A 21,805-nucleotide genomic window follows, 5' to 3' on the forward strand; every position below is an offset into this window, starting at 1 on the left:
TTGATCACTATTGGTTCGAAACTAAGTGAAGCTGAATTGCCCTAATTGAATTCGGTGTGGGGCCCACTTGACTGCACAAGCATAGAAATTTGGGGAAAGTGTTTTCCCTTTGGTTAATTGATGCTCTAGTGTATTGAATTATGGTGTTTGACGATATTTAATGGTTGATTCCAACACACAAGTTGCTGTCCAGAGAACTGCTGAGAGCTTAGATGTAAAATTCTCTCTGTCTATTCAGATAACTACGATCTGGTTGAATGGACCGAATTATGTAAACTGGTCCATATCAGTTTTGATGTATTTGAGGGCCAGAAGAATGGCAAAATAAATAACCGATGATCCCCCGGTGCCTGTTATTGAAGATTGGGTAGCATAAGATAATTTAGTAATAACCTGGTTGGTCAACACTATGGACTCTAGATTTAGTGATCAGATTTTGAGTTGCAATACTGTTAAGGCAATGTGGACTACCTTGGCTTCCATTTTGTCTCAAGAAAGTATTTTGTCAAGGATCTATGAATTATGTGTGAAGTTCTTTAATATGAATCTTGGAAGTAGATCAGTGACAAATTATTTCATAGAGATGAGGGGATTAGTACATTCCATCCTTGTACTAAGAATGTTGAAGACATTCACAAAAAGGAAAATCAAATTCAAGTAGCCCGGTTTTTGGATGGTTTGGGGCCTGAGTATGATGCTATTATAGCTCAGCTATTGGTCAATGAGGATGTGACCACCCTTGAGCAAGCCTTTAGTTCTTCAAGCTAAAGATGCAGTTGTAAATAAGAATGAGCCAGGTGGAGCTCTCTTAGAAGCAACTGCTCTTAACCTTCAATCTTCTCCTAATAAGCCTAATGGTCAATTTCATGGTGGTAATTATAGATGTAGAGGTCGCTCTTACTCTACCCATGGCTGAAATAATCAGGAGGATCAGAAATGTGTTCATTGTGGTAGGACTAATCATATCTAAGAAATGCTGGAAAAAATTTGGCAAGCCTACCTGGGCCAGCTCTATAGTCACAGATAAGGACGCCTCCTCACACACTAGATCCTATGAGGAAATTTAACAGTTATTATAGCGCCTAGGTCAACTGGCTACTTCATCTACTACTTCTCAGACTACCGAGACTCCTTCCTACCGAGTGCCATGATGGCTAGTACAAGTATGAATGCATTGAATGTGTCACATTCCTCCTTTCGGATCATTGATTCAGGAGCCTCTACACATATGTCAGGTATGCCCTCCTTATTTCAGTCCATTAGTCCATCTCATTCATATTGTCGAGTTACTTTAGCTGATGGATTCACCTCTCCCATTCAGGGGGAGGGTACAATTCACACTACTCCACAAATATCCTTAGATTCTATTTTATTTGTACCAAATTTTCTCTTGTCTGTGAGTCATATAACTAAATCCTTAAATTGTTTAGTAACCTTTTATCCTACTTGTTGTGTTTTCTAGGACTTGTAGATGAAGAGGATGCAAGGAGGGCTCTACATGTTGGATGATGTATCCGTTTCTCGAGTTGTAGCTCTCACTATTGCAGATTCTTCTTACTTGAGGCATTTGCACTTGGGACACCCCTCACCAGCTAAGTTGCGTCAGTCTTTTCCTTCTTTGCCAGCCAATATTTCATTTGATTGTGAATCTTGTCAGCTGGGAAAGCATCGTCGCTCCAGTTTCCTAGTTAGTTCTAGTCAAAGCACCAAGTTGTTTAAATTAGTCCACTTTGATGTATGGGGTCCATGTTGGGTTCCTAGCCCATTTGGTTTTAAGCATTTTGTGTTGTTCATAGATGATTTCAATAGAGTCACTTGGTTGTATCTCCTACGGGAGAAGTCCAAAGAATTTGATGTATTCCTCAATTTTTTCAATGAAATAAAAAATCAATTTGGTGTTTGTGTTCATGTGCTTCGTACTGACAATGGTTTAGAATATCTTAACTATAAATTTTTAGTATTTTGTACTTCTCATGGTATTAACCATCAAACGTCTTGCCCTTATATACCATAACAAAATGGGATGGTTGAACGTAAAAATAGCATCTCTTTGAGGTTACAAGGACACTATTATTGCATATGAATGTTCCTAAATCTTTTTGGGGAGATACAGTTTTAGCTTCGTGCGACTTGGTTAATTGTATGCCCTCATCTGTTTTGAGTGGTCAAGTTCATCTTCAGGCTTTAAAGCCCAATTGTAAATTTTTTTATGTGGCTCCTCGTATTTTTAGATGTACTTGTTTTGTTCATATGTTTCGAACTGCAATTGATAAGTTGTCATCTTGATCTGTCAAACGTGTTTTTTTAGGATATTCTTGTCGACAAAAAGGGTACAATCCTATTCGACGGAAGACTTGTCAGCCGATGTGACCTTCTTTGAACAAACTTCATATTTTTCATCATATACTGAGCATCCTGTATCACCCGAATCTCCTTCAAACAATCATGTTCCAGTTGGAGTTTTGGATGTACCACCTTCATCGAGTTCTTAATTGCCTCTTCGCATTTACAGCCATCGATCTCATCCTCCTGTAGTTATCTCTATAGACCTCTCTTCTCATGATCCACCAACTTCCTCATTACCTGCAGATCCTACTGTCTCTGATTATGACCTGCATAGTAGTCTACAAAAAGGTAAACGATCTTGTACTTCTCATCTGATATCCAAATATGCGTCTCTTGATTTTTTGTCCCCTTCATTCAAGTCATTTGCTATGTCATTGTCTACTTCTCATATACCTTGTTCAGTGTAGGAAGCCTTGTGCTCTCTAGAATGGAAATAAGCTATGGATGATGAGATGAGTGGTTTGGTGTCTCAAGGAACATACCATCTATGTGATCAACCTGCAGGAGCAGCTATTTGTGGGGAGTCATTGGGTTTATACTATCAAATATAATGTTGATGGATCTATTGAACAGTACAAAGTTCGACTGATAGTGAAGGGGTATACACAGACTTTTGGAGTTGATGTCTTTGAGACATTTTCCCCTGTGGCCCAACTTACTTCAATACGTATCTTAATATATGTGGCTATTAATAAGGGTTGGCCTCTCTTTTAGCTCAATGTGAAGAATGTCTTTCTATATGGTGATCTACATGAGGAAGTATGTATGGAGCAACCTCTAGGTTATGTTGCCCAGGGGAGACAATAAAGGTGTGCAAGTTGCAAATGGATATTTATGGACTTAAACAGAGTCCACGGGCCTGGTTTGAAAAGTTTAGTGATGTGGTAGTACAATTTGGGTTCTATAGGAGCCATTGTGATCATTCTATGTTCCTACTTAAAAGGAAGACTGGTATGGTGGTTTTGGTTGTCTATGTAGATGGCATTGTGTTATCTGGTGATGATCTTGATGGTATTACAAAAGTTAAACAATATTTGGCCACACATTTTCAGACAAAGGATTTGGGCTCTCTCAAGTAGGGGTGGCATCAAGCCGAACCCGAACCTGCCTATGTTCGAGCCAAGCCCAACCTTGAGCCTAAAATTGTTATCGAGCTCGAGCCAAATAATTTTAACCAAGTTCAAGCTCGAGCTCAAGCTGAGTTCGAGCTCCAACATACATTTAAAACTTTTCAAAAAATATATGTCAAATAAATTGTATATAAAATTATGCATACATTTTACATAAAATTGGACATGACCTCTACATAAAATTGAGCATGACCTCTACTTAAAATTGGGCATGACCTCATTCTTCAAAGGTTTTTGTGGCCGCTCTCTTCTCTTATAGGCATGACTCGCAACAACAGTCAATTTCTTGCCTTTTCCTTAACCTCTACCCATTGCCCCTCCAAAAATGATAAACTCAAACAATCAAAGCAAAAAAATGCAAAACCAAGATACCAATCCTTAGGCACAGAATAAACTATATTGCCATCTCAAGAGATCTATTATGCATGATGCAAAACTGTTGGAACCAGAAAACTCCTTCCACCACTATAAGAGTAGAGAAGAAGATAAAGCATCAGCTTTAAGAGAGGGCTAAATGCATTGAAAGAATCACAAAAGAAAGAAAAGAGAAGCTCTGAGGCAAATTCTCCCATGAAGAAAGATGGCACTTGTTACAACACCCAACACAGCTTATCGAATGATAAAAATTCCAAACGAGAAGGCAATGGCCTTATGTCCTAAAGAGTTCAAGAGGAGATTATGTGAGTGAACACAAAACACTCAATTTTTTAACAACATAATTGCAATTATTTGCAAGAAGTTTCTGTTCAGGAAAATCAGAAACCAGTTACAAGGCTGGATGAGAACATTATTATAAAGAGAGGGATGAATGAGATCATAAAAACAAATACTTCCAGGAGAAATAAATGAACAAGAGGATATAAAAGCTGCCGCAAAAAAACTGAAAAAAATTAATGGCAACTACAATTTCGACGTAATAACACACAAACAAGCCAGCATCAATAAGTAGGGAAGAAATCATTAGCTTCAAGAGCCCCCTAGTGTCCAACATAATCCAGAAAACGAAATACAACTGTCCAAGTCCTGCAAATCCATAAAGATCTCATTTTTTTATCCAAAAGAAGGTGAAGATATATCGAAAGTTCACTCTCAATGCTCAATAATGAATCAGAAAAGAAGAAGACGATAGACAGATAAACGTGGATTAGTAAGTAGACAGAGATAAAGAACCACTCTTGACCTTATATTCCCAAGAAACCTAATATCCTACACCATACTCAGTACACGAAAATCACTCCTAGTGCCATCGATCCTAACAGATTAATAAAAAAACTCAAGTTTCTCCAACAAAACGCAAATCTTAGAAGAAGCAAAAAAATTTATTCCAGAACTTCAAAAAATTTCTCCAATAAAAAAGTTCAAGTTTCTCCAATATCCAATACTCAAAACCAGAAACCCCAGAATGGGATGAGAATCCAGCAACTATCCTATCCAAGACCTCCAATCAGACGATGGGAAGAAGCTCCAAGACAAGAGAATATATAATCTGCAAGAGGAATAAGAAGAAGAAATCCCCCCATTTTCGCTGAATCGCCGCCTGACGAGTGACGAACACCGACCTTTGTTCCCTGATTCCAGCCGAGAGAACGAAAGCGGAAGAAACGAAGTCAAAATCAATTGACCTCCCGCTCGCTAGTCGCTCCTGCTCAGAGCTCCCACCTCCCGACTCCCCGAATCCCCGGCCGCTCGTTAAGTTAACGAGTCGGCTCGCAAGTTTTTGAACCGAATTATGATTCGATCAAGCTCGGCTCGTTAACTTAAATGAGCCTTATCCAGATCTCGAACTCGATTCGAGATCCAGATAAATGTCATCGAACCGAGTCGAGCTCGAGCCACTCGCGAACTGGCTCGGTTCGATGCCACCCCTACTCTCAAGTACTTCTTTGGCATTGAAGTCGCTCATAGCAAGTGATGCATTGTTCTATCTTAGAGAAAATATATATTGGATATGTTACAAGAGTATGGTTTATTAGGTACTAAACCCATAGACACCCCCATGGAAGTTAATCATTATCTACATGACACCCAGGGTCCTACACTCAAGGATAAAACTCAATACCAACGGTTAGTAGGTAAACTGATCTTTGCTACAGTTACCAAGCCAGATATCTCATTTGTTGTGGGAATTGTGAGCTTGTTCATGGAAAATCCTCAGAAAATTCTCGGAAAATCCATTTAGAAGTTATTCAGAGGATTTTGAAGTACTTGAAGGGTGCACTTGGAAAAGTATACTCAGAATGGGAAAGTTGATGTACTTAGGTATTTTGATGCCGATTGTGATGGGTGTAAGATGGATAGACGTTCTACGTTAGGCTATTGTTGTTTTGTTGAGACAACTTGGTAAGCTGGAAAAGTAAGAAACAGACAGTTGTGACCAGGTCCAGTGTAGAGGCCGAGTATCGAGCAATGACTCATATAGTTAGTGAGCTTATATGGATTAAGTTTGCGCTTCTTGAGTTTGGTTTTACATTACCTGACCCTATGGTTATAAATTGTGATAACTAGGCAACTATTTTTATTGCCAGCAACCCTGTATTCCATGAGACAACGAAACATATAGAGGTTAACTGTCACTTTATTAGAGATGCAGTTATGCAAGGGAAAATGGTAACTCTTTATGTAAAGTCTTCAGACTAATTGGGAGATATATTTACCAAGACTTTGGGAAGACATGAATATGTATCCATTAGTGACAAGTTGGGATTGTTTGATATCTACTCTCCAGCTTGAGGTGGAGTGTTAAAATACCAGTCCAGGGGTATTTTGGTCATTTCCTATATTTTCCACATTACATTTTTCTCTTATAGTATGGTTGTTAGATAGAGAATGTCTTATTTTTTCTCTAGTTAAATTTTCATTCAATTTAGACATGTATTTTAGGAGATGTGATTTTGAGTATTGAGAAGCATTTTTGTCCTTTTGTAAAATTTTCACTTAAACCCTGATTATAAATGTTAAATTGGATCCAAGGCCTATCCCAAAATGACTAGTCAACTTAGGAAACCTCTTTCCCAACTAATAAACTCAAGATCTTTGTACTCACTAATCCATGTGGGACTATTCCTTAACACTCCCCCTCACGTGTAGACCATCTTTTGTGGCTCTACAAGTGGAAAATTTAGGAGTAGGCAGTTTAGGTGTAGGCCCTCTTGTGTGGCTCTACAAGTGGAAATTTTTTTATTTTTTTTTAGGTGTAGGCCCTCTTTTGTGGCTCTACAAATAGATAGTTTTTAGGTGCAGGCCCACATATGAGTACCTGCTCTGATACCATGTTAAATTGAGTCCAAAGTCTATCCCTAAATGACTAGTCAACTTAGGAAACCTCTTTCCCAACTAATAAACTCAAGATCTTTGTACTCACTAATCCATGTGGGACCATTCCTTAACAATAAAGAAGCTGAAAAGATCTGTATGGCTCGGATTCCAAGGCAGCAAAGCTGCTCCTCTTCCAAAACTTCTTCCTCTTCTATTTTCTCCCCAAATCACATATTTTTCACTTTTATTTCACTTGAGTGACTTGAAGTCTAATTACATAACTACCCCTACCCCTTGAGCCATAAACCTCCAAAACTCACTAATTATACGTCCAAATAACATGAATCTGGACTATAGCTTTATCATACCAATCTAATCTTGCTGACACTATTACTGACTCATATAGAGAATGTAAAATGCTTAAAATAACACTACTTGATATGTAACAACTTCTCTACTTTTTCTTTTAAATAGCAGCTTCTTTAACATGTTGTACCACCAATATAACCATTTAGATCCATACTTCAAAATGTTTAACATTGATCACACACACCCTTACTCTTAGTGAGCTTGAATCCAAAGAAAACCCCCATGTGACCATTGAACCAAAGACCTAACTCACAAATATGGCCCTATACCTAAAAAGCAAGTAGAAACATAAAGAAAGGGGAGGTCCCACCCCTCATCTTCTCTGTCATCATGGCATGAGGAGAGGAGAGGTGGGTCCTCCCCCCTCACCCTCCCCCAAGCATAGAGTGGAAGGATCATTAAGAAGATAGGAGAGAGGCAAGGTCAACCCCCCATCCCCTGGCCTTTTGAGGTGAACAAATTATGTTGTTTAAAATAATTATGTCGTTAACAATAAAACACACTGCAATGTCAAAAAAAAATGATAAAAGACAATGACAGCTATATGGAATTAGACCATCTTTAGAAATATGGCATTTCCTTTTTATGGTTGTATTTGAAAATTAACCTTTTTTATAATATTTATCACCATTTTAGACCTATTTCAAGTATTTAGGTAGGCTTTTCTATCACATTTTTGCATTGGCCACTGCAATCGCACAATCTATACTTCGTATAAATTGAAGCACAGAATGATCAATGGATCCGAGAAAATGAATCAAATCAAATTAATGCCATTTCACATGAAGTGATCAACTTTTAGAGCTTTATTTTAATAACAGACACTTATTAGAAAAAAAAATACCTGTGCAACTATTGCAACCAATTGTGGATGAGCTGAACTACCATAGAATGCCACCGCGAATCTAAAAAGTAAATGAAATAAGACATTTTTTTAATCACATAAAACTTTTCAGGCAAGGCAGATGCTACAGAATGATGAAAAACAAAAATGCACAATTTTGCGACTACCAGTATGGATAGGTCATACAGCAGACTTATCACCATAAAACATCCCGAAACACAGTTTTACTACAATCGTTCTAAACCCAAAGTCAAATACTGATCACTACTGCTCCCACCAACCTGAAAGTCCTACTACAAACATTTCCATGCCAGAGTGAACAAAGCATTTGACACACAAGTGACAAGTCAAAGTGATGGAAATGACCTATGGATTTCCTTGTAATCGCCATCATCACCATCTTAGCTTTCTGTCATATGTGATGAGCCCTCCATTCAGCTACGTCTTCAGCTAAGTCCATTGCTAGATTATCTTCTTTACTCTTTCATCACCATTATTACCCATGTTCTTTTAGCCTCAACCTACTTTTTGTAATTGACTATTATTAAACACACCAAAACCATCTCATCTTACTCTGTTGTTTTCTTGTCCATTTAAGCTGCTATTAAGTGTTGCATTTGTGGGAAACAAACTGATTTCCCTACTCTTCAAATTAAACCTCTTTAAAAGGAGATACAAACCGTTTGAGATGTAACATTGATCTATGGAGAGCAACAAAAACACAGCTACTTCCAGCAATCTCCTGCAGCACAAGAAAGAGAAAGACAAAGAAGAGCATGTGAGGAATCAGGATCGTTTGGCAAATTCAGACATGCATATTACACTCAGACAAACTAAGCTGTATATCAACTACATTAATTTTAGTATAGATAACAAGGATAAATGCCCCCCCCCCCAAAAAGGATCATACAATGGAGAAGCAAATAAGATTTCTGAAAGAAAGGCAAGAATAAAAAAACTGGAAGGACATCATAGATAAAGTGGAAAATCAGTGTTAGAGAAATAGCAAACGTAGTCCCTAACAGGTTCAATCGGAAAGGAAAAAGCATAAAAAAAATAATAATGATAAAAAAATTGAAAACTAAAGTCCAGTTTGGTGCTCAGAGCACACGATTACAGACCAAAAAAGATATGTTTCCGGCTCATAAAACAATAACCAGAACACTATTTTGAAGTGGACATCACAGACCTAACTTGAGGGACAGAATTCTTTTCTTTATTGTCCTTCCTATTTTCATCTATCAGACCTATATTATAAAGTGGGAAATATAAATAATGAAGTGGACATGGGAAATTCTTTTGCTGACCAGCATGCTAAGAAGGACAGGAGATCTCCTACCAAATTCTAGTTATTTGAAGTAGTTGGGAGCTCCTTTCCTTCGTAATCTCAGGGCTTTCTTCCCTTGCATAGTATTTATAATCTTTTTATGCCGAAAAAGTCATACACTAGTCTTATAAAAAGAAAAAAAAGTATACTTTGGAGCTTAGAGGCCCAATATTGAGCCAGTCATTGCTCTTACATTTCTTTTGTTTCTTCCTTTAACCCTTTCCTACAATTTAAATCTCCCTTTTATATCCCTTCAGAGGAATTTTTTCAGCCATCCTTACAAGGACAACTCTCCTAAACCTATTAATCTACCCAAGTAAAAAAAATCCCGCACTGAGCTCCTAATCATCAAGAAGACAAGTTTTGCTAAGAATTGGGTCAAAATGGTATTCACCTCCAATGAATGATAATGAAACATTTTGTCTTTTGACACAGATAAGCCAAACAAAGAATCAGATTGTAAGGACCTCTGATCGAGATAAACTGTCTTACTTACTCGACCCTCCAGTATGTTCAGAGGAAGTTCAATAATGAAAAATAAATCACATTCGAATAAAATTAAACATATTCAATGACGGTCAATCAGTATGGGAACTTAAAAGACTTTAGCTCAGATGAAATTCAACACGTTCTCTACCAAGTCTTGCTATCAGCCATCTCTGATGATACATTGTTGTTTAATAAGTCATGGTTGCACTTGCTGAATTTTTCACTGTATATCTATGTTTCAGTTTGTTGTCATAGTATGAGTTCAGTTCCTCAGATTGATGAAGGTTTGATCTCAGTTTACAACTATTACTCTAATGTTTAACAACAGCAACAGCATCATCAGCAGACTATAGACATAAATATAAAACATTTAAAAAATGTAGAACAGAAGCACAAGTTTACAGATATGTAACAGTAATTCAGCATGAACCACTAGAAAAATCTTCAATAACAAAAGTAGTAAGACAATGAACCTCGTCGCTAGGAAATAAAAATGTCGATGGCCTCAGATTATGGTAGTCTTTGAGGCAACTCAATGGCTTGAAACCTAAAAGACGAAGATGGCCAGTTGCTAATCTTTTCACCTCAGCCAGCTCCTCAACTGAAAATATCACATTTCCACTAGAAGAAAACAAAAGATAAACAAGAATGCAATAGGATCAATCGCAAGGCCATCTTATAAGGTAAAATTTAAAAGGACACCATTGTAAAATATTCTTTAATAAAGAACCATATTCATATTTTAGAAAAAATTATAGCAATCTATGCCTTCATAGTGACATAAAAGCATTGCCATCATCATATAATACATAGAAAAAAAGATTAAGCTACAGATAAATAGTTGCAGTCTCCAAAAAATCAAAACAGAACCTTTTCAGTGACCCATGTTTTTAGATTCCTTTGTGCTACAGACACTTTTATACTACAGGAGCTAGAAAATCACCTAAATATGCATTAATTTATGAATGTGTAAAATATCGAAAAGAAGAGAGTTGAGAGTGACAGGAGATGAGGACAAAAAGAGAGGAGAACTTGGAGAAGAGTGTAAGGTCTGGATTAGGAAAATATACGAGCCCCTAATCCCTCTTGTTCACTTAAGTAAGTTGAGAGGAAAAGACCTCTCTACTCCTCATACAAGTACACCTTATATCTCTAGATATACAAGTCCAAAATTCATGAAAATTGGACCATAGGCACTTATACACTTCCTGAAACTATTAGTACCCTCCTTAATATAATCAAACACTGTGAAATGACCAAACTTCCCTTCTTCAGTATACTTAACACTCTCCCTCAAACTGGAGTATATATATCTAGTAGTCTCAGTTTGTTACAAAAGATCCCAAACTCATACCTACCCAAGGCTTTAGTGAAGATATCACTAATCTGATCACCTGATCGAACATAAGGAGTATCGATTTCCTTTTTCATCACTGCATCTTGAACAAAATGACAATCCACTTCAATGTGTTTGATCCTTTCATGAAACATTAAGTTGATAGCGCTAAAAATGGCAGCCTAATTATCACAACACAGTCATCAGTACATCAACCTGTAGATTTAACTCTTGAAGCATTGATCTCACCGACTTCATCTTACTAACTGTATGATTCATAACTCAGCTTCAACACTAAACCAGGCCACTACATTCTATTTATTGCTTTTGCAGCTTACTAGGTTTCCTCCCATAAATAAACAAAACATAGTAGTAGACTTCTTGTCTAGCTTGGAACCAGCATAGTTAGCATCTGATAAAGTTTTTCTGTTTCAGATAGTTGTGAGATTTAAAGAATAACCCCTTCAAATATCTCAGTATGCTTTGAGCAACCTCTAAGTGAATCTTATGTAGGTGTTCCATGAACTGGCTTTCTAGACTAACTTAGAAGGATATATATAATTCTTGTGACAGTGGCATACATCAGTTTTCCAACTAATCTACAAAATACAGTTTTATCCTTGAGTTCTTCACTGCACTCATCATGAAGGTCATTTCAAACTTCCATGGGTGTCTCTAGAGGCTTTACACTTAGTAAACCATAATCTTGTAGCATGTCAATAACATACTTTCTTTGTGTTAACACAATGTCAACTTTACTCCTAACAACCTCTATCCCAAAGAAGTATTTCAGGAAGCCCAAGTTTTTTGTCTAGAAATACTTAGTCAGTTTTGTCTAACTTACTTACGAAGTTGTGTTTGAGAAGAGTGATATCCGTTGGCCTTCTCGTTGGGATGCTTACTTGAAGATGGAAGGTGCTCGTGTTCATTGGTTCTCAATCCTAAACTCCTTGATGCTTATCTTCTTCTTAGCTGGTATTGTCTTTGTCATATTTTTTAGAACAGTCAGAAGGGATTTGACCAGGTATGAAGAACTGGACAAAGAAGCTCAAGCACAGATGAATGAGGAACTCTCCAGGTGGAAGCTTGTGGTAGGAGATTTGTTTAGGGAGCCTGAATGCTCAAAGCTCCTCTGTGTGATTGTTGTAGATGGGGTACCAATTGCTGGGATGGCAGTTGTAACAATTGTTTTTGCAGCACTTGGGTTCATGTCTCCTGCTACCCGTGGGATGCTTTTGACTGGAATGATAATACCATACCTCTTTCTTGGAATGCCAGCTGGATATGTTGCAGTTCGTCTTTGGTCTACTATCAAAGGCACTACCGAAGGGTGGAAGTCCCTCTCTTGGTCAGTTGCTTGCTTTTCTCTGGGATTGTTTTGAACTTCAGGCTTTGGTCAAGCAAAAGTACTGGAGCTATCCAAATTTCATTGTTCTTTCCGCTTCTTTTCCTTTGGTTCTGCATCTTGGTACCACTCACTCTCTTTGGAGGGTTTATAGCAACACGTGCTGAACCCATTCAGTATCCAGTCAGGACCAATCAGATTCCCAAAGAAATTCCTTATAGAAAATACCCTTCATGGCTTCTTGTTCTCGGTGCTGGTACTCTCCTGTTTGGAATACTATTCATTGAACTCTTCTTTGTTTTGTCTAGCATATGGCTTGGAAGGTTCTACTATGTCTTTGGGTTCTTGCTTGTTGTCCTTCTCCTGCTTGTTATTGTTTGTACTGAAGTGTTTGTTGTCCTTACGTACATGCATCTGTGTGTAGAGGATTGGAGATGGTGATGGAAGGCATTCTTTGCCTCTGGCTCTGATACCATGTGAAGTTGGGTCCAAGGCCCATCCCAAAATGACTAGCCATCTTAGGAAACCTCTTTCCCAACAATGTCATAATCATTTACCTTTTTCTTATATGCTTCTTCAGCTATCATGCCCATGTCCTCTTCCCCAGTACCAATAATCTGATACCATTCCCTTCATACTCATGAACAAGAACCTTAAATTTCAGATGATTGATAATATAATCATCATTACTCTGGGATGAAGAGGTATAACCAACAGGGAACCTTGTCCACTGTATATTAATTCCTTTTTGCTTGGCATATTGCATAGCGAGTAGATTGTCCAGAATCATGTTTACCTGATAGAGATCACGAATTCTCTGTTTCAAAAGCTTCACCTCAAGTTCAGTTAAAGGATTTGTAGTGCAGAGATAAATTGATTCATTTTTTAACATGCGGAATCGGTAAGGCGAGTTATCAATCTGATCCCCCATAAGGAATTCTCCTAAGTTTTCTGCCCTTTTTTTTAACTCCACCAGGAGGTTTTTAGTAAGGAAGACTGTAGTAACCGAAGGAAAGTTCTGCTTCAATTGAGGTCAAGTAATTCACTTTAACTAAAATCTCTTCACCTTCTAAATATGTGTGCATGTAACCCCCGGGAAGATAGAAACCACCACAAATATTAGAAAAAAAAACCACAAGGAAACAAATAGAATAAAACTTTGAGACCGTCCAAACAGCCATTTGCACAACTCCCACGGTTATTCCACTTGATCTCGGAGATTTATAAAACCTGAAAATACTTTTCAAGATCTCTCACGAATAAAGATTGCAATATCTCAAGAAAGAAAAATCTTGTCCAAAACAATGACGATACAACCCAATCAACTGGTGATAATTAGTTCAGACACACAACTTCCAATGCAAGAACCCAAAAGAGCAAGATTCCCGTGTCACTCTCCAGTACCTTTCTAGAACTACCAAACCTCAAGATACGAGAGCAGTAAATAAATTCACAATGACAGATCCACGTTAATTACTAAACACTTAAAGTTTTATCTTTCAACCGTTCAAAATCAAAACTGGCAGATTGTAAATCCACTTGTTACAATTTGCCAGTTCTGCTTTTGACCGGCCAGAAGATCAAACTTCAAGTGTTTAGTAATTAACGTAGATTTGTCGTTGTGAATTTATTTACCGCTCTCGTATCTTGAGGTTTGGTAGTTCTGGAAGGGTACTGGAGAGCGACATGGGAATCTTGCTCTTTTGGGTTCTTGCATTGGAAGTTGTGTGTCTGAACTGATTATCACCAGTTGATTGGGCAATATCGTCATTGTTTTGGACAAGATTTTTCTTTCTTGAGATATTGCAATCTTTATTCGTGAGAGATCTTGAAAAGTATTTTCAGGTTTTATAAATCTCCGAGATCAAGTGGAATAACCGTGGGAGTTGCGCAAATGGCTGTTTGGACGGTCTCAAAGTTTTATTCTATTTGTTTCCTTGTGGTTCTTTTTTCTAATATTTGTGGTGGTTTCGATCTTCCCGGGGGTTACATGCACACATATTTAGAAGGTGAAGAGATTTCAGTTAAAGTGAATTCCTTGACCTCAATTGAAGCAGAACTTTCCTTCGGTTACTACAGTCTTCCTTACTAAAAACCTCCTGGTGGAGTTAAAAAAAAAGGGCAGAAAACTTAGGAGAATTCCTTATGGGGGATCAGATTGATAACTCGCCTTACCGATTCCGCATGTTAAAAAATGAATCAATTTATCTCTGCACTACTAATCCTTTAACTGAACTTGAGGTGAAGCTTTTGAAACAAAGAACTCGTGATCTCTATCATGTAAACATGATTCTGGGCAATCTACTCGCTATGCGATATGCCAAGCAAAAAGGAATTAATATACAGTGGACAAGGTTCCCTGTTGGTTATACCTCTTCATCCCAGAGTAATGATGATTATATTATCAATCATCTGAAATTTAAGGTTCATGAGTATGAAGGGAATGGTATCATATTATTGGTACTAGGGAAGAGGACATGGGCATGACAGCTGAAGAAACAGATAAGAAAAAGGTAAATGGATATGAGATAGTTGGGAAAGAGGTTTTCTAAGATGGCTAGTCATTTTGGGATGGGCCTTGGACCCAACTTCACATGGTATCAGAGCAGGTACTCATATGTGGGCCTCCACCCAAATTATCCACATGTAGAGTCATAAAAGAGGGCCTACATGTGAGAGGGAATGTTAAGGAATAGTCCCACATGGATTAGTGAGAACAAATATGTTGAGTTTATTAGTTGGGAAAGAGGCTTCCTAAATTGGTTAGTCATTTTGGTGAGCCTTTGACCCAGCTTCACATGGTATCAAAGCAAGTACTCATATGTGGGCCTCTACCCAAATTATCCACATGTAAGAGCCTAGAGGGCCTACACGTGAGGAGTGTTAAATAATAGTCCCACATGGATTAGTGAGAACAAATATGTTGAGTTTATTAGTTGGGAATGAGGTTTCCTAAGATGGCTAGTTATTTTGGGATGGGCATTGGACCCAACTTCACATGCTATCAGAATAGGTACTCATATATGGGCCTCCACCCAAATTATCCACATATAGAGTCACAAAAGAGGGCCTACATGTGAGGGGGAGTGTTACGAAATAGTCCTACATGGATTAGTGAGTAGAAAGATCTTGAATTTATTAGTTGGGAAAAAGGTTTCCTAAGTTGGCTAGTCATTTGGGATGAGCCTTGGACCCAACTTCACACAAATAAACATCAGATTAATCCAAAAGGAAAAAAATTGTACTAACTTCCGGTATGGATGAAATCGTTTCACAGACTCTTGGAGCAATGCACCGGTATCAGCACAAATGTATGACCTTTCAGACTGCACAAAATGAATAAGCGGCTATTAGAAGCAATGTAAGGGTATTAGAAACATATATCAATGTAGGATTATTTTTCCTAATTTCGCAAGAGAGACAATAGAACTTTTTTTTTCTTTTTTTTTTTGAGAATGATGAGAAATTCATTAAAGAGAGGGAAGAATATGAGAAGACCTACAAAGATTGAGAACATGAGATAACCCTAAAAAATAAAATACAATCAGTGCACATGAAAGGGGAATGAGTCAACATCTTAAATATAAATGATAAATAAAAGTAATTTTACAACTTGCAAATCATAACCAACAACAAGAAACCCTACTGTCTGCATCAGGTAATGCATGATCATGCAGATAACAACATGTTGGAGGGTCACATCACAAATGCTTACTTTGAGTACAAGTGAAGAAAAAAGAAGAAGAATAGAGGAGATTGACTTGCAATGGGTTAACAGAGGAGACCCATACTAACTTAAAGTGAGGCTAAAATGTGGGGAAGAAAAAATAGTGTATAGTAATTATGTCTCAAAGTTGGAAGTCCCCAAGCTCTCACACTTTAATTTCAAATATCACAAATGTGAAATAGGAAAAAGTCACACATTGATAAGTGTTTAGAAAAATGATTGAGTTATAAGGTTGAGTAATAGACCTCCTAAATAGCTAGTTCTTTTGGGATGAATCTGAGCTCAACCTAACAGTGGTATCAGAGCAAGTTGTGTGTGTATACGCCAAGGCCTAATGTGTGCTTAGGTTATTTGTGTTGCATGTATTCTATAAGGTGAGCTTCACCATCTTTGCAAAGGAATCTACAGCCTGATTGGCTGAACAGGAAATGTGAGACCAAGTGACAAATAGATAGTGAGCTATTCCCCAGCCTCAATAAACAAAAGAAGCCCAGCCTCAATAAACAAAAGAAGATTCTAAGGGAAATTCCATAGGAGTGCAGCAACTAATGACCACCTTGGAGTTCCCCTCAACTACACTCAAAGACTCATAGCCCATGCAGCAAGGCTCTGATAAGGCCTCTGTAGAGTCAAAAACATTGGGGGCCAAGTAGGGAAGGAGGAGCCTACCCTTATGACCATTGAACCACCTTGACAAGTCCAGGGTTTCCCAACAGCTTTCAATCTAAGTTGAACTTCAAGGACAATGTGGGAGGAACCGGTCAGTAAGAAATGAAATTTTAACAAAGGAATGATTTTCCAATTATGACAACTCAGAGCATTAAAGTAGTCACTGAAGTTTTTTTTTTTTCAATGCTGAACCTCATAGCTTAGTTAGACTTGAACGCAAGACCTCAAACTAGAGCCAAAAACCCCTTCCCTAACCCCAATGTACCCTTTGAGCCAAAGGGCCCAATTCACAAGCAATGTATGATGGATGGTTTCCTGAATAACAGCAACAGATTTAGAATGGTCATCAAAGCTGTGACACATAATTCTGCCCACGCACACCAAGGGACAGCAGAAAGCATGGATCTCTACAAAAGCTTGCATTTCCAAGGGAATCACCAAAAAATTAGTAGAGAGATTAGATCCAGGACTCGTGAAGCAAAAAAGAGCAACAGAGTAACCATCATAGGGCTCCAAACCTGAAACCCAAAAAAACACTGAACAAGCAGGTGATCCCACAGCCCAAATAGCCCGCAAAGGAGGCTAGAACTCCACCATACGTCCGCTAGTTTGATTTCTGGATTTTTATGTGTCGGTTTTTCAATTAATAAACAGGAATTGGTCACCAACCATCACCTCATTGAAAGCCTTTACTTGAAAATCCAAAAATTGAAAAAATAAATAGTCAAATGAGTGACTGCAGACTGCCTGATTAGTTTACGTAGATTCTTCATATTCAGTCGCACACAATCAATTTAAGCAGCATAAGCATCAGTGATGGTCCAGCAAGTAAATAAGGCTTTCCTAATCATTCTCTCAGAGGAAATTTGTTTGATATTTGGGCTGTCCAGTTATTGAGCAAAGTAAGCAGTTAAATTCATTTCCTAATCATTCTCTCAGAGGAAATTTGTTTGATATTTGGGCTGTCCTGTTATTGAGCAAAGTAAGTAGTTAAATTCATTGAATTTAAGGTTTCTTCAAAATGATCCACCAATAAAGGTGCCATGTGAATGTATCAGACAGTATCACGCATGCCTAGAATTAGCCTAACCTTACATTTAGAAGATTAGCAAAATGCAAAGGGAGCAAGAAGGAATGAGAAAGAGACAGAGGGGTCGGTTTAGATGCTACCTTCAGAGGGATATTAGTAACAGAATCAAGCCAGGTAATAGCTCCTGCCAAAAAAGTACAAAGGCTTAACAAGTTGGGAGTGGAAGCAGATTATACTTGTAGTTTAGGCTGGTATAATTAGTCAATATACAAGTAATGTATTATTACAAGTTGATTATATAATACCTGTTAAAGCTGGACGGAACAAAGCATATGTATTCAATTCAATAGAGATGCCCTCAGTTATTGAAAATGTAATTCTTCTAACTCTACGTTTCTTGAACATTCGTTTTCTCAACTGATCTTTCATGTCCTGAAACCTGCAGTCCACAAACTAAAGCTTTGAAAAACAGCAAAAATCATATTTTGACATCATATGCACAAGTACGCTTTTTGACATCATATGTTTTGAAAACAGTATATTCTGGTAGCAGCAGCTTTTTGAAGTGGTCAATGATATGGGAAGGGTTAAAACATATTATCGGATCAGGTTATGCACTCACTGTCTGACTCTTCTAGTTCATCAAAAAAGAGAAGAGATGGGAAAGGCAGAGAGCGATTAAGTACATAGCTTGATCTTTTATTTTAGGAATTAAAATCCACAAGCTTGTTATTTATGAGCTAACAGAGCCTCATCCATAACGTAAATGTTAGGAATTAAACACCCTAATTCCAAAATAACGAGAACAATAATAATAATTGTGGAAGAAAGGAAAAGCAAGTACGAAAACAAACAACAAGATTTATACAGGTTCACCTCAAGGTGAGACTAGTCCTGTCTTCCACAGCTATAATAATCCACTATGACGATGAAATAGTTTACAAGAGAAATCGTATACTTATAGGTGTTTCTCTCTAACCTATCGGGATACAACTTGAGATGTTCCTCGGATTAAGATGATCAAACCCTAATAGCGAAGCCCCTCAATTATAAAGAGGAAATTAGGGCAACCGCAATACAAGAGTAAAATTCCCAAACTACCCTTAATTAGGCTCCACAACTTAACAGTAAAGGAGGTAATAAAGAAGAGAGAGGAAAGATAAAATAGTTGAAAAATAAGAGCAGGAGCATTTTGGTCTTTTTACCTTGTCGTTATTTATATTTCTTAATGGCATCTTATTTTACATGTCAAACTATGTCTATAGACCAAATTTCATGTAAAAGAGGACACATAGAATAGGAGATACAGAGAATTAGAGTTTTCACTTAAAGTAGGGGCAATGTTGTAAAATATACTCAACCCACTCAACCCTAAGTTATAAATAGAAGTTGGGGGTCGTCCAGGTCCCCCATCACAGTTTCTTTTCTCAATTTGCTCTTCTCCACTTTCTCTCCCTCTCATTCTCTCTCTTCAACCTTCTTTCTTCTTATTTTTTTCATGGTATCAAAGCAGTAGATCATATCTGGAAAGGATCTTTGTGAGTGTTTTCTCCTCTTTGAAATAGATGTTTACATAAAAGAAAGATATTTTTCCAGTTTTTGGCTACTAGTTAGTAAAAATCCAATTTTTTCTCCTTTTCTCTCTGGCATAACCCTAAGGTTAATAGATCTATTGTTCTAAGAACAGATTTTGATGTTTTAAACTGCCAAAAGAGGATTTTTTATGCTGATCTGGAGATGTGCGACCAAATTCCATAACTGTGATTGCTAACGTCAGCCCTAGGGCAGGTTCCAGTGCACTTTTCGTCTAAATTTGATCCCCTAGTTGCATTTTTTGGATTGTTTGATCTGTGCACATCTTATATCAGCCCTAATTGTGGTTTTTACGTTATGGGACCCGCTTGAGCTGGTTGATTTGGAACTTTTTGGAAAGATCAATTGATCTATTTATTTGATCTTATATATCCAATATGGCTAACTCTGGTGAGATTTACATTCTAGTAAAAGAGTTATATAATTCTGATGGTAAAAATATTATTACTATCACCTTTGATAGGTTGAATGGTGATAATTACCTTACTTGGTCCAAATCTATTAGAATGTACTTAAAGGGCAGGAAAAAGTTGAAATTTATTAGAGATGACCCTCTTGTTCCTCAAAATGATGATTGGGAGGCTGAAGATAGTCAAGTGATGAGTTGGCTTGTCAACAACATGGAATCTAATATCAGGAGCCAAGTTATGAACTTTGAAATTGGCAAGGCTATGTGGCTGTCCTTAGAAGCTCTTTATGGACAAGAGAGCAATCTTTCCAGGGTTTATGAATTATGTACAAAAAGGAGTAACAGAACTATGACTGACTACTATAGTTCTTTTCTGAGTATCTGGCAGGAAATTAATGTCTTTCATCATTTTACTACGGATGAAAGGGCCCTCCGAAAACTGTAGAGTTAACTCCTTGTGGCAAAATTTCTAGATGGATTGGATGCTAAATTTGACAGCATAAAGGCACAAATTTTGGCCTTAGATGAAATTCCTTACCTCTCGACTACCTTTAATAGGGTAAAGAGAGATGAAAAGACTGTAGTGCCTAGAGCTGAAAAATATACTAAAGTAGGTGAAGCTACTGCTCTTAATACATCAACTACAACATCCAATTCTACTGATATGTTTCAGGAACACACAGGGACTAGTAGAGGTAAAGGTAGGGATAATTCCGACAAAGGATGAGGCCCAGGAGACAACAAATTTGAGCGCAAGTGCGTTCACTGTGGACGCACCAATCATTACTCATATGGATGTTGGGTAAAATTTGGGAAGCCTGCATGGGCAAATGCTATTACATGAAGGTACAACACCAGGGTCTGAAACTACAATCCCACCTGGTGCTCCAGATGAATTAAAAAACTTGATCCAACAGCAATAACACATCTCACAGCAACAACAACAGGTTTTCCAACGTATGGCACATCTATCTATTCTCTTTGCATCCTTGGCACATACAACTCCTTCTGTAGGTATGTCTGCACTCTCAATGTCTCATTCCCCATCTTGGGTTCTTGATTCCGATGCCACAAAACACATGTCAGGTATGTCCTCACAATTTTTTTATTTAACAGAGTTTGTCCTCGCTAAGCATGATAATCATGTTGATGGGTCAGTTTCACCAATATAGGCAATGGAAAATGTTACCCTTGCACATTTTCTTTCCCCTCAATTTGCATTGTTAGTTCCAAATTTTCCTTTAAATCTGTTGTCGATCAGTCAGGTAGCTAAGTCTATGAATTGTTCTCTAACTTTTTACCCTACTCATTGTGTCTTTCAGGATCTAGTGACAAGGAAGATAATCGGATCTGCTCGTGAGAGAGGGGTACTATACTATCTGGACAGCCACAACCCAGACAGTACTTTACATGCCCTACACACAACTAATTCACCTCTTCAGTGGCATCTCAAACTTGGTCATCCATCTCCAGCAAAACTCATTCAAGTTGTTTCAGATCTTCCTTCTAGTATTATTTTTCAATGCGAGTCATGTCAACTGGGCAAGCATCACCGAAGCTCCTTTCCTGTTTCATCTCATAAGACAAAGTAAACGTTTTGAGATTGTTCACTCAGATGTCTACGATTCTTATCCTATGACTAGTTGATTTGGTGATAGGTATTTTATTTCCTTTACTAATGATTTCAGTAGATGTGCTTGGATTTATCTCATGCAAGAAAATTTTGAAACTTTTGATGTATTTCAACTATTTTATAATGAAACAAAGAATCAGTTTGCAACTTTTATCCATATCTTGCCTACAGACAATGATCTTGGGTTTATGAATCGTGAATTTGGCTCTTTCTATTAGTCACATGGAATCAGACTTCTTGTGTGTTCATCCCACAGGGGGGATTAGTCCAAAATGAAGTGAGATGAATTACTCCCGCATTACT

At 37.7% G+C, this 21,805-nt stretch overlaps 1 protein-coding gene across 1 annotated transcript in view; it reads right to left on the reverse strand.

The window, feature by feature from the left end:
- The window catches only part of LOC137957139 (ATP-dependent DNA helicase 2 subunit KU70), a 46,396-nt gene that overhangs the window by 15,214 nt on the left and 9,377 nt on the right, over window positions 1–21,805 (reverse strand). The window contains exons 9-14 of the mRNA XM_068804872.1: window positions 18,173–18,306; window positions 18,008–18,051; window positions 15,691–15,767; window positions 10,234–10,381; window positions 8,625–8,686; window positions 7,945–8,005 (exon numbers count right to left, since the gene is read on the reverse strand). Coding sequence (XP_068660973.1) covers window positions 7,945–8,005; window positions 8,625–8,686; window positions 10,234–10,381; window positions 15,691–15,767; window positions 18,008–18,051; window positions 18,173–18,306 — 526 coding nt within the window. The remainder of the gene's footprint in view (window positions 1–7,944; window positions 8,006–8,624; window positions 8,687–10,233; window positions 10,382–15,690; window positions 15,768–18,007; window positions 18,052–18,172; window positions 18,307–21,805) is intronic.

Source organism: Aristolochia californica, unplaced genomic scaffold (assembly GCF_029961685.1).
Source record: "Aristolochia californica isolate CCGP_79_NKW_82.1479 unplaced genomic scaffold, dmAriCali1.0.hap1 SCAF_1, whole genome shotgun sequence".
Taxonomy (NCBI): domain Eukaryota; kingdom Viridiplantae; phylum Streptophyta; class Magnoliopsida; order Piperales; family Aristolochiaceae; genus Aristolochia; species Aristolochia californica.